The 13,655-nt window shown below is 38.5% G+C and overlaps 1 protein-coding gene across 12 annotated transcripts in view; it reads left to right on the top strand.

Moving 5' to 3' along the window:
- The window catches only part of TCF7 (transcription factor 7), a 161,190-nt gene that overhangs the window by 139,353 nt on the left and 8,182 nt on the right, over nt 1-13,655 (top strand). For 4 of the 12 annotated variants that reach the window (XM_087955301.1, XM_087955304.1, XM_087955298.1 and 1 more), the window contains 2 exons: nt 1,014-1,106; nt 6,682-6,730. In XM_087955301.1, coding sequence (XP_087811427.1) covers nt 1,014-1,106; nt 6,682-6,730 — 142 coding nt within the window. Of the gene's footprint in view, nt 1-1,013; nt 1,107-6,681; nt 6,731-8,857; nt 8,931-13,655 lie in introns of all 12 variants that reach the window. The other 8 variants (XM_087955306.1, XM_087955308.1, XM_087955302.1 and 5 more) reach the window with 3 other exon arrangements.

Genomic DNA, 13,655 nt, shown 5'->3' with positions numbered 1-13,655 from the left:
TTGCACAACCTGCCATCTTTCATTAAAATGTTTCTGTGGATTTTTAAGATTGATTACTATCATTTAAAAAAAACCCAAAGCATTATTAAATTACCCCAAATTAATCAGAGGTTTTTCTTTTGTGGAAAGAAGGGAAGGAATAATTAATAAGGAGGCATTAGTATAATAAATATATTTTACAGGTAAATTTTATTATTTTTAAAAGTGGTGGACAGTAGAAGCATTGGGCAACAGAGAATTTGGGGAGGAGGAAAATACAGTGCAATAGATTATTATTTATATCTACTACCCGTCCCCCAAAAGGATCCTTATCTTACAGCTTTTTGCAGTAGAGGACATGGCTGCAGTATTTTCTGCACTTGGGGGAGGGGAAGCAAAAACAGTGTGTATCATGAGTTTTTAGAAAGCAGAAATTAGTATCTCATAGTAACTGTTTTATGTTCTCATCTACTGAACATAATTTTAGACCTCAGGTCTGTGCTCCTCCACGTGGCATCAAATCTCAGCACAGACTCAGTAAAACTGACTTCTAAATAAATATCACATGCTATTTAAGGGTATTCATTAATAAATATATGTAGTGAGGAGGGGAATACAGCTCATCCACTGACCTGGCAAAGATGTATATATTTTAAGTCCAAAGTTAAAATTGTGATAAAAGTGTTTGAAACTTTTTCTGGGGCTACTTTACTTTCGGCTCCATGTCCAATGTAAAATTGGATTAAATAAAAGGTTTAGATTAGAGAAAACAAACAAAATCTTCACAATATATAATTCTATCCACTATTCTTTAACCAAGTAAGACTTCATGTTCAGCATTCATATGCTTGCATAAAATACATGCAATTTCCAGCAGAAGGCAAATGATTTGTTTTAGTAAACAGTAATAGTGAATTCAGTCTTTGCCTGGGATGTGGTAATGGTGTCCTGCATACTTCCTGATGTGTTCATATGCTTATTTTTTCCCTGCTGTCCATAGCTGCTATTTTAACCCTTTACCCCTTGCTCTTCAGTCTTCTTCAGGCTCTCCATCCCGTGATCACATACAGTTTAATTCAGGGCCCCTGGAATTCAGCAGCACTTCCTGGCCAGCTTCTGCGGCAAGGGTAAGCGAATTCTGCAGCAAATGTCATTCTGCATTATGGCAGTGAGAGTCTGAAACCATCTGCCACTCATGCATCCACCTAACCCAGCGTTGGCTGCAGAATTCCAGGAGCCCTGAGCTTTTCCATGGCCATAGAATTGCTCATTGGCTTTGGAATTTCTTCATTGAGAGGGAACAATCAATATGCCATATGATTTTTCAGATGGCTAACTTGTGTGTCAGTGGAAGTGGGTTGACACTCTATGCCAGCACTTTTGTTGTTTGTGAGATGAATACATCAGAGTTTTGATATTTAATCAAAACTCTGGAATCACAGCAGGTTTCTACTTCTCCATTTATACCCTTTCCTATATTGTTCTGAGAGGATATAAACAGAAGGCCGCCATTTTGAATCCCCCGGGCCCAAAAATATATTGCTGTAAATCATGTTCCACATTGCATGTCTTGGGAGGGTAATTTAGGGAAAATGCTTAGGTTTATAAGTTGGACAACAGGTAGCAGAAACAATGTACTTATAACCAGTCTTTTCGTATTAGTTTTACATTGCATTGGACATGACTGAAGTTGGAAGTGAAGACCTGGAAATGAGAAAACAACATTTCAATATTCAATTTCTAAGTGGCAAATACCTTCTTGTACATACATGCATAAATACAGAATGCAGCAAGTAAGCAATAGGTTGTTCAGTTAAGAGGAAATTATAGTTTCTGAGGTACAATTGCATCTTTAATACTATAAAAACTTCCCTTCTTGGGCAGATCAGGGGTCATTTAGTCCAGCATGCTGTTTTTTAGAGCAACAGGATGGATGCTTACAAGAAGACTACAACCAGGAAAAGTAACCTGTATATTGGCTACATCAAGGTGAATAATAAACACAGATAATACCCAACTGCAGTCCCCAGCATTTGGGGCTTATCAGTGTATATCATTGATATTGATGTAGTGGTTAACCTTAGAAACCAGGAGGGTTGAGTTTTAGTCCTACCTTAGACAAAAAGCTGTCTAGATGCCCTCAGCCCTGGGAACCAGACAATGGCAAACTATTTCCAAGAAATCTTGCCAAGAAAACTTGTCTAAGCAGTTGCTAAGAGTCAGCACTGACTCCAAGGCATCCCAGAAACATGTACAAGCACCCAAGTTCATCATCCAAAACAACATAAGTATTTACATATTAATGGTGGTAGCTAGTGCTTTCTAGCTGTAATCTTTCCTTTTTACAGAATTCCTTCTCTTCCTGTCCCACCTTCATATTATATCATTGCAAATTTATATAGCTTTCTGTCTCATCCAACATAACATTAAATCTGAAACATCAGCACCACCATTATCACTTTCATAATCCAAAGCCTATAAACAGAACAGTAGCAAAGTAAAAAAAAAATTATGATAACAGTTTTAATACTGTACTTTTCCTTTGGGAAAGTATTTCTTATACTCTCACTGACAAGTGATGCCCTCTTGTGGAAGTAATGTTTTTGACATCTAAAAGTCTGCTTTTGGATTTTTCCTTTGGCTACCTAGTGGAAGGACTAGAATTTTAATTAGGAAAACAGTGCTGAAAAAAAAATGAGACAGCCTTGGTATAGTCCACTACTAGCAGGGGTGGGATTCAAAATTTTTAACAACCGGTTCTGTGGGCATGGCTTAGGTGGTGGGCATGGCTTGGTGGTCATGTGACTGGGTGGACATGGCTTGGTGGTCATGTTATTGGATGGGCGTGGCCAACTCAATATCACACATCAAGGCACGCATCTCCTCGCCTGGCCTCTCATGACTGTGGGGATGCTGCAACAGTCGTAAGTGTGAAAAATGGTCATAAGTCACTTTTTTCAGTGCCATTGTAATTTTGAATGGTCACTCCACACATGCAAAGTACCAGCAAAGGAGGGAAAAATAACTCCAGAGAAGTTCCTGAGACAGGAAGTCTAGTCCTGCCAAGAATGTAATAAAGGTTAACGGAGAGGCAGTTTCTGTAAGCAACACCAGAATGTTTCCTTCCTGCCTTCCTTACAGGATTAGGCCAGTAATTTCTTCTAAAACCAGTTCTCCAAACTGCTTAGAATGTTAACAACTAGTTCTAGCGAATAGGTGCGAACCTGAAGAATCCCACCCCTGACTACTAGCCTCCCTTAACTATTCCTGCCATATGAAACCTTCAAATTTTTATGAGTCCAAAGCTCCATGCCTTTTAAACTGGGCTGCCACTGGTTTTTCACTGAAAAACTTCAGCTTGAATGGTATAATTTGCAAGGTTCAGATTTTGGGAACATGGCTTCTTCCCTCCTTAATGCATCCCCTGCTTCTGGCATTCCTTGCCAGCATCCTGGATTGACCATCTCCCCATCCACACTACTAGGTAGAATCTCCAATGGTGAAAATTTGGAATGGAGGGGGAAAGGGGAAAAATGCTTATAAAATGCTTTGATGGGAACTACTTTTTGGCTGGCAGAGAAGTAGCAACTGAACTTTAATTAAAAGTGTCTGATCAGATTTTATTTGAATGAAATGCAATCTGCGAAGGCACTTGGGGAGCACATCAATACTCCCTGTGGGATAATAGTTGCCATCTTCATGTGCCAGGATGTTTGACTCAGGCCTCTAAAAGGAAACACACACACACACACACACATCCCATCACCGTGTACTTTTTAAATATAGCACCTAGGAATACTTCCACCTTCTTTCTATGAGATTATAAATTTTTCAATGTTAGAAAGAAAGCCCCACTTTTAGGCCTTGACTTGCCTTATGATTTTAAGTACAAGGGCCTTTCCAAATCAAGGCCGTTGGTTTGCATTAAGAACGCCAGTCTATATTTTCACTGCATTTCCATTGTACAGCTGAAATGTAGTTTTGTGTCACAATTTAACCATGGAGTTTTCCAGTTAGCAATAACCACCAACTTTGTTTTAATTGTGGGCTTTGGGAGTTTTGCAGTAACTTGGCCTCCTGATGCAAGCAAAATCAGTACTGTATGGGTAGAAGTGTGGGGAAAACACAATCTGGTTTGATTTTGCCTGCTTTCATCAGGGAAGCGGGTTTTTTGTGCCTGGTTAATGACAAACATATTTAAATGTTGTTTGAACTTAAAATGGAACAGTCTTTGTTTTGTCCAAAATTGCAGTTGCATCTCTGGCAGTTAAACAAAGGCTAAACATATTTACTCCACAGTAAGTTATACTCAGTGGGAGCTTGTTCTTAGCAAAATATCCTTTGGACCAGGCAGCCCAAACCTACAAGGTTGCATGCCTTTTAAGCTGCTAGTGGTTATAGATTTTATACTCCAGAGAATGGAAGTTAATATAATTAAAACGTTAGTATGTTAGCATGATACATATGAAAATACAAACAGACCCTAGCTTTAGGGCAGATGTCTTCATTTGTAAGCGGATTTGAAATAGCTCTTCAGTCTGAAGTTGAATATTTAAATGTTGAATTATACTATTTTATTTTGTTATGCTCTACTATAAACTGAAACAAATTTCTTTCTATCCCATTACCTTCCCCATTTTGCTCCTGGATTTTTAAAAGACTTTTTCAGCAGATAAAAGTATTTTGTTTCACTGGGGGAGAAATTGTGCACATGATGCAGACCAGCAGTGTCTCAGCATGCCTTTAGTTGTCCAGGCACAATCATCTTCTGCATTCATTACCAGCTGCTTTTCTCCATCTCTCCTGGAAGAAAATGGTTCAGTTCCAGAGTATCTCTGGTGGAAGATGTGTAATTGAAAGTTGTGCAACTTCCACTATCCAAATCAGGCCATTGTGTGGCAGCAATATCACTTTGGAAACAGTGTGACTTTGTAATAGGATTCTTGTGACAACCATGAACCAGTTCAAATATCTGATATCCCACGAGTATGGCCTACAATAAGCAGGTTCGATGTGCCAGTTTAATGCATTAGACTTTAGCAGATTTGGAAACAGATGTCTGTTAATCCCTCAAAAATCATGAAAGTGACAAGGTCAAATTGATCTCATTGAAACATCAGTTAAGATCTTAATATACAATGACTTTAATAGCAACTATGAGCTCCCAATAAAGAGAATGTTGTGTGTCATCAAGAAACATGGACTACAGGTAGTCTTCGACTTATAATACTTCATTTAGTGAACGTTCAAAGTTCCAACGGCACTGAAAAATGTGAGTTATGGCCATTTTTCAATGTTACAACCTTTGCAGCACCCCCATGATCATGTGATCATAATTCAGATGCTTGGTAACTGATTCATACTTATGACCGTTGCTGGGTCATGCGATCACTTTTTGCCACATTCTGACAAGCAAAGTCAATGGGGAAGCCAGATTCACTTAACAACTGGGTTACTAACTTATCAACTGCAATGATTCACTTAGCAACTGTGGCAAGAAATGTCATAAGATGAAGCAAAACTCACTTAACAAATGTTTCACTTAACAACAGAAATGTTGGGTTCATTTGTCAAGGACTACCTGTAGTGGTATCTGTTGCTGTATGATACAGCTCTCAATTGTAATTATGATGGACAACTGAGGCAGCAAGGTAGAAAGGTTAGACAAAAACTGTCCAGACCTCACAGTAAAGAGGGAGAGATTTTTAGCACTTTATTTTCCTCTGTATGGCAAAGATCTCTCTGTATTATGGGTATGGGTATTTTCCTTATTAACCCAATTATCTCTCTTACTGCAGTTGGAGCTGCTGCTATCAAACATCCTTCTCCTCCTTTAAGATACTATATAGAAGTTTCAAAAATCTGGCTTTATAACAATTAGTTAAAACACTGCTTCCCAATTGTAGTCTAGACTCAATGGTTCATTCATAGCTTGATTTTTGATGGAGTAGAAAACTTGAATCAAACATTACAATCAGGGCCATAAAGATAACTACTTCTATTTAACTACCTCCTATCTACCCACATATTTATCATCTATATCTGTCTGCCTGTTTGTCTATCCATCCATCCATCCATCCATCCATCCATCCATCCATCCATCCATCATCTACCTTTCTATCTATCATGTATCTAGCTATATCTGTCATCTATTACACAAGTATCAAACTCGCTGCATCACGTTGCCATCACGTGACATTTTGTGACACATCTGGCCCATGGGCCACCAGTTTGATACCCCAATCTATTTTATCTATCATCTCTATCATCTATCCATCAATCAATCAATAGATCTACCTATCTCTATCTATCTATCTATCTATCTATCTATCTATCTATCCATCTCAATCATCTATTTGCTGACCACCTCACTGTTACAGTGACTCTGGCGTCTTAGGACATTTTTATCATATTTTGAAAGTAAGAAGTGCTTTCATTATGCATCTTTGGAATATAGTCAGTAAGAGTCAACATGCTGTGTGTTTGAATGTTTGATGAATGGGGCCATCTTACTTTAGTAAATAAGGAATTTGAAAAAAAAACCAAAATCTTTAGTGATAAAACTACAGCAGGAAAATTGGGAGAAGGGGAGTTGTGTTGCATTAGTTCCTATACTTCTTCACCAAATTCTCTTTCTAAACAAAATTAGCTTGTTTTGTTCAATTTATGATTTATTTTCTCTTCCTCCTTTTTTAATCATAGGGTAAAAAGAAAAGGCGAACAAGAGAAAAGCAGCAAGATTCCAATTCAGGTAAACCTCCTGGTGTAAAATCTAGCACATTATCTAGTTTCTGATCACTTCATTTACATTGGTAAGAAATTAGCCAAACAATATGTCTTCCAGGAAGTGTAGTCATGGGTTATTATTGGGACTATTTATGCTTTACTGTCTGCACTAATCTTTCTAACTTTACTGCTATCTACAATTATATATTATATCTGTGATGACAATATCAACAGACCAAAAGTAACTCATGTTAACTGCAGATTGAAGTACCAAGTTAATCCCATCTTCTTGCCTTAACAGTCTCTTAAATTTGTGGCTGTTTCAGGTTTTTTCAATAACAAATGAGGAAAGCACAAGTTAAAACATTTATGAAACATTTGACTTCCAATCCAACAGCCCGTTTTTGCAACAATTACCCAAATATACATAAGGAATTGTTTTGAGGTCAAAGGGCTCCATCAAAAAAAAAAAAAGTTGGGGGAAGTACATTATCAGGAACCTGAGGGGGTTCAAAGAGAAAAAACATGTAATAAAAGATATTTTAAAATGGATTAAATAAAATTCTGCATTGGCAAAACTTGCCAGATCCTGCTTTTATAACTATCTATATTATGGTGTATGTTTTTCCTTTGTATTCAGTTTAGATTAGTTGCTACAGTATTTTTAAAACATATATAGAAACTTTCAATAAGCACAAAGGTCTTTGTTTAGGGGATTAGAAATAATTAACAGGCATGATGCCTGTAACAATAATAACAGTTTCTAAGAAGGGCATAAAACCTTAACAGATGCATTCTCATATATGCTTTTTTAATATTAGTTTTTCCTTAAAATTATTATTCACATATTAAAATATAATTAATCCATTTTGTCATTAGATACGGCATTTGGGAAGATGCCAATGAGAAAGAAAATCAAATTAATTCCAAAACATTTCTTAAATTTAATTTATATTATGCACATTTTAAATCTTGAATTCATTCTGGGTAATGAACATTAGTCAATTTCTCTTTATGACTCTTGAGCCCTTGAGAAAAGAGTAAAAATAAAAATCATTTGCAAATTCTCAACAGCAAGAGGAAAGGACCCCACCAAAGCTTTTGGAATATAAGTTTCCCATACATACTAGCCATCTAATACTGGCTATTGTCTTGTATACTTTGTTCTAACAGTCACATAATTTTCTAGGTTTGTAGGTGACACATGAGTTTGGAATCCCTGTTACCAATAAAAACAATGGATTCCTATAGAAATTAACTGAGGCAGCCATTTTTTGGACTAAGCATCCATGCGCTAAAAAATGTATACAGTTCAGTCAAGCAGTAGTAGTATATACGCATGTGAAAGCTGTGTGTATAGCAATAGCACTTAGTTATATACCACTTTACAATGCTTTACAGCCCTTTCTCAGCGGTTTACAGTGTCAGCATATTGCCCCCAATAACCTTGGTCACTTTACCAACCTTGGAAGGATGGAAGGCTGAGTCAACCTTAAACTGGTGAGACTCAAATTGCCGAATTGCTAGCTGATGATCCCATATCCCACCAGATCATAATAGCTGGGTAGGCTGGATCTCCAAGAGCTATAGTTCAGCAACATCAGGAGGGCTACACTCCTACTTCTGATCTAGACTGTAGCTAAGTATCATTAATTTCAAAGTGATTTCTTGCTCTCTTTTTTTCTAACCTGTTTGTTTAACAATAAGTATTTGGCACATAGGATGTCGCTAAGTTACTTCTTCATAGGGAAGAATATAACAAAATTCTAACATAAAAAGACCTGCTTGCTTGCTCGGCAGAATTTCAGATCTAATCAAACTTAAAGGAAGCTTTCAGATATTCTCTAAAAAAATGCATAGGTTGAAACACAAAAGTGATCAAAATGAAATAAATAATAAAACCCTAGTATTTTATACTACTGATCTGCAATTTCATTTTCCTAATCATTGCATCCGTGCCCTATTTGTTTAACACTCACTTTTTTTGGGGGGGGGGAAGATGATGTTAGTAGACATTTATGGTGAAGAATTAAGTTTACGTGGCCTATTTAGTTTTGTCTTCAGCAGCTAAATCGACGTTGCATCTTTTCTTCCTTCTCCTGCTCTTGCTGCTGTTTGTCTTGCCCATTCAATACGCATGCTTCTTGTTCAGATCCTGCCTCTCCTAAGAAATGCAGAGCTCGTTTTGGCCTCAACCATCAAATGGACTGGTGCGGCCCATGCAGGTGTGTATCGGGAACTTTCGCTTTGCAGCCCTGCTTCTTACCACAAAGATGGTTGTACTCCATTTTGATTGATCTCCTTTGCATCATTTCTATAGCTGCCCTTTTCTAACTCTACTAATGGTGCTGCTTAAGCTTGCTCTCAATTTTCCACATGCTTCATTTGAGTGACCTACAGAGGCTTTCTGCATTTAACGCTGAAGATATTAGTGAAGTATCTTGGCATAATGTATATGGAGGGGAACCCTTTTTTTTAACTAGAGTGGTACACAGAAAAATGATTAAATTTTTTTGAAAATGATGTCAGATTCATTTAAATGGACTAAAGGATAAAAGTGGTAAATTATCAGAATATTTTTCCATGAATCAGTAACTGAAACTTATTGATATGTCCTTCCTTGCCAATTGCCAATCCAAACAGTATGGCTTTCATGGTCCTCCAGTCTCTTCTTAGTAATCTATTAGGAAAAATGACTCCTGTTCCTTAAAATTTTTGGTTAAGGAAGCAATGCCATTTATTATTCTTTGTGTTGGTTTCAATACTTATGCATCAACAGCCCCCCCTACAATTGTTTTAGTTTCTTATCCTGGAAAATGAAGCAATCTGTGGCTGAAGATGATATAAACATACTGTCCTCACTTTTTTTCTTCCAGAATAAACAGATTCAGACTGTTTTTAAAGTAATGGATGAAAAAAAAATGTAACACAGGGCTCTTCAATGATGTGCTTGTAGCATGGACAGGACTTCCCAGTATTTATTTGGGTGGGGTGGGGTATAAGATTACTAAGCAAAATATTCTGCAAATATAATACAAACCTAATGGCTTCCATTTATGATAGGAACAATAGTAAGAAAATAGTAAGAAATAGTAAGATGATACTGTAACACGGAAAAGAACACAGAGCCTTCAAACATTGAGTAGGGGCAACAATTCTTGTTCATCAGATCCTTCCTTTCCTATGTAAACCAGCACTGATAAGAAAATATCTACTTACCTCTCCCATAACAACGATGTTCTTATCTTGGTTTTATTTAGAATAGAGGACAATTTATAAAAGGTATAAAATTTATATTTTTCATACTGGGACATCTTGTCTGATGGCTCTCAGTCCTGTTCTTTGGAGAGCTAATTAGTCCTAAGGAATACCTTGGTGTTCTTTGGAAGCACCATGTCTGGATGTTTATTCCTAGATTTGGGAGATCATGGGTCAAAAATCATGTTTTCTCAGTCTATCATGATTCTACCCAATTTGTTGATATCCTCCAATTAAATATAGAATTTTTACCTTGTTGATTGGTATAATTTCTTTCTGTTGGTTTATTGAGTGAAGGAATTCAATACATAATGGTTTCTATAACTGTGTAACCATTGCATCATGTCTACCTAGCCATCAGAATGCTTAACTTCTAGGGGAAAAAACCTTCAATATTCATTCTAATTATTCTTATTTGATACTAAATGTTTGCTTTTATAAACGGTATCCATGTAGTATAAGTTAAAAATTGATTTCAAGACTAAAACAATAACTAGAAACTAGTGAATGTTTCTAGCAATACAAATATGGCATTCTTTACTTTCCTTTCTCACTATATACATTGCTCAAAAAAATAAAGGGAACACAAAAATAAGACATCCTAGATCTGAATGAATGAAATATTCTTATTAAATACTTTGTTCATTACATAGTTGAATATGCTGACAACAAAATCACACAAAAATTATCAATGGAAATCAAATTTAGCAACCCATGGAAGTCTGAATTTGGAGTTACACTCAAAATTAAAGTGGAAAAAAACACTACAGGCTGATCCAACTTTGATGTAATGTCCTTAAAACAAGTCAAAATGAGGCTCAGTAGTGTGTGGCCTCCACGTGCCTGTATGACCTCCCTACAACACCTGGGCATGCTCCTGATGAGGTGGCAGATGGTCTCCTGAGGGATCTCTCCCACACCTGGACTAAAGCATCCCCCAACTCCTGGACAGTCTGTGGTGCAATCTGGCGTTGGTGGATGGAGCGAGACATGATGTCCCAGATGTACTCAATTGGATTCAGGTCTGGGGAATGGGCGGGCCAGTCCATAGCATCAATGCCTTCATCTTGCAGGAACTGCTGACACACTCCAGCCACATGAGGTCTAGCATTGTCGTGAATTAGGAGGAACCCAGGGCCAACCGCACCAGCATATGGTCTCACAAGGGGCCTGAGGATCTCATCTCGGTACCTTATGGCAGTCAGGCTACCTCTGGTGAGCACATGGAGGGCTCTGTGTCCCCCTAAAGAAATGCCACCCCACACCATTACTGACCCACTGCCAAATAGGTCATGCTGGAAGATGTTGCAGGCAGAACGTTCTCCACAGCGTCCCCAGACCCTATCATGTCTGTCACATGTGCTCAGTGTGATCCTGCTTTCATCTGTGAAGAGCACAGGGCGCCAGTGGCGAATTTGCCAATCTTGGTGTTCTCTGGCAAATACCAAATGTCCTGCATGGTGTTGGGCTGTAAGCACAACCCCCACCTGTGGACATCGGGCCCTCATACCACCCTCATGGAGTCTGTTTCTGACCGTTTGAGCATCCACATGCACATTTGTGGCCCACTGGAGGTCATTTTGCAGAGCTCTGGCAGTGCTCCTCCTGTCCCTCCTTGCACAAAGGTGGAGGTAGCGATCCTGATGCTGGGTTGTGGCCCTCCTATGGCCTCCTCCATGTCTCCTGATGTACTGGCCTGTCTCCTGGTAGCGCCTCCATACTCTGGACACTACGCTGACAGACACAACAAACCTTCTTGCCACAGCTCGCATTGATGTGCCATCCTGGATCAGCTGCACTACCTGAGCCACTTGTGTGGGTTGTAGACTCCGTCTCATGCTTCCACTAGAGTGAAAGCACCGCCAGCATTCAGCCAGAAAGCATAGGAACTGAGAAGTGGTCTGTGGTCACCACCTGCAGAACCACTCCTTTATTGGGGATGTCTTGCTAACTGCCTATGCTTTCCACCTGTTGTCTATTCCATTTGCACAACAGCATATGAAATTGATTGTCAGTGTTGCTACCTAAGTGGACAGTTTGATTTCACAGAAGTGTGATTTGGAGTTACGTTGTGTTGTTTAAGTGTTCCCTTTATTTTTTTGAGCAGTGTATTTATACTTCTTTCTCAGTATATATTTATACTGAGGTAAGAATTAACATTTTGCTTGTTGTCAGCTGCGTCTTTGATGCTAAGCCCTTACCACCACCTCTTCTAAAGTGCAATGCACAAACCATCTGAAAGGCAGCAGGATAGTGATGTCTAGATAGGCAGAATGGGTGGATATTACTGCAATTCAAAACCTTGGCTTACTGATTTAACTTTCCCCAAAATAATGATTCTACACATTTTCAAATGTTGCATTTCCTTGAAGTTGTTTCACAATGCAATAAAGATATCCACACTTTAAGACAATTGTTCTATTTCAGTCTGCTTTAGACTCCCTCGCTACAGAGCCTGAACTATGAATGTAGCCTGAGAAGAATCTTCTTTGGCAAGGCCTGTAAGAGAAGGTTGAGAATGCCTTCTCAGCACATGTAGACATCTCCTAGTATAGGCTGGGAGAATATAGCAGAGCATTGCCCAGTGTATTCCAGGAAGAGGAAGCCAATGGCACCATTAGCTTACTTGTTTTTCTCAAGACAGTTGGCTGGGAGCACTCACCAGCAGGTGCCAGATAGGTCAGACAGGTGTGAGGAAGGTGCACCACTAGCTCACCTGTCCTGACACATGCTTGTCAGACTTTTTGCCAGTCAATGTCAAAAGGACGAGGTAAAACTGCCACTGGTTCTGCCCATGCTGGTCAACAGTCCATAAATGTGGCTGGCTGGCATCAATAGTTCAACTCTCCAAGGTACAATGGCCAAAATATTGCCATTACTGCTCTACTTTCTTTTTGCATTCATAAGCTGAAAATCCTCAGATGGAAGTGTTTTGAAGTTGGCCACTTTTATTGCATGCTGCAAAGAACTCTGTTGTGTTTGTCAAAAGCAACCTGTTTGGAAAACCTTTACATACCAAGAAGGCTCAGATAGGCTGGCTGTGGTGTTTGCTACAGAACTGCCTAGAACATATCCATTATATAGTTGCACCACTGATCCATTCCCATAAACTGAAGATTTTCCAGACTACATAGCTTCATTGCACGCTATAGATAATTTTGAAATTGCCTGGCAGAAAGTCCCATCAACTAATCCTGTGTGAAAAGGCTGAGAGAGCCCATCTCCCACAGCCTTTGCCCAAAGTGGTTTGAGAGCACCCGAACAGCTTAATCAAGGTGAATTAAATGGCCTTTTCTGGTAAAAATGAATTTGTTTGCTTTCACAGTTCAAACCTGTTCATCAAAACAAATCTCAATGATTTGCCCAAGATGTATTGGAAATATTCAGAACTGCAATGGAAAATATAATATTATAGTTTTGAAGTTAATGTGATATCCTTTGTTAGACAAGTGGTGCCTATCACCAATGTATTACTTCATACTCAAGAAGGCAGAATAATTTCTGAAATATGCTCAAGTATGGATAGAGCATCCTTAGAATTACTCATGCCAAAACAGCTACTCATTTCTAAATTTGGGGGGGAAGGAGGTGCTTTTAAGATATTTGATTCCTGTAAGTGTTGGACAAGTCCCTGCTTCTTTCCAAGGGTTGAGAAAAAGTTATTGGTCCTAAGTCACCCAGCTGGCTTCATG

This window comes from Notechis scutatus, chromosome 2 (assembly GCF_049901735.1).
Source record: "Notechis scutatus isolate UNSWTSFEM ecotype Mainland chromosome 2, rNotScu1.2, whole genome shotgun sequence".
NCBI lineage: Eukaryota > Metazoa > Chordata > Lepidosauria > Squamata > Elapidae > Notechis > Notechis scutatus.
This window is presented reverse-complemented; position numbering and strand designations above follow the sequence as displayed.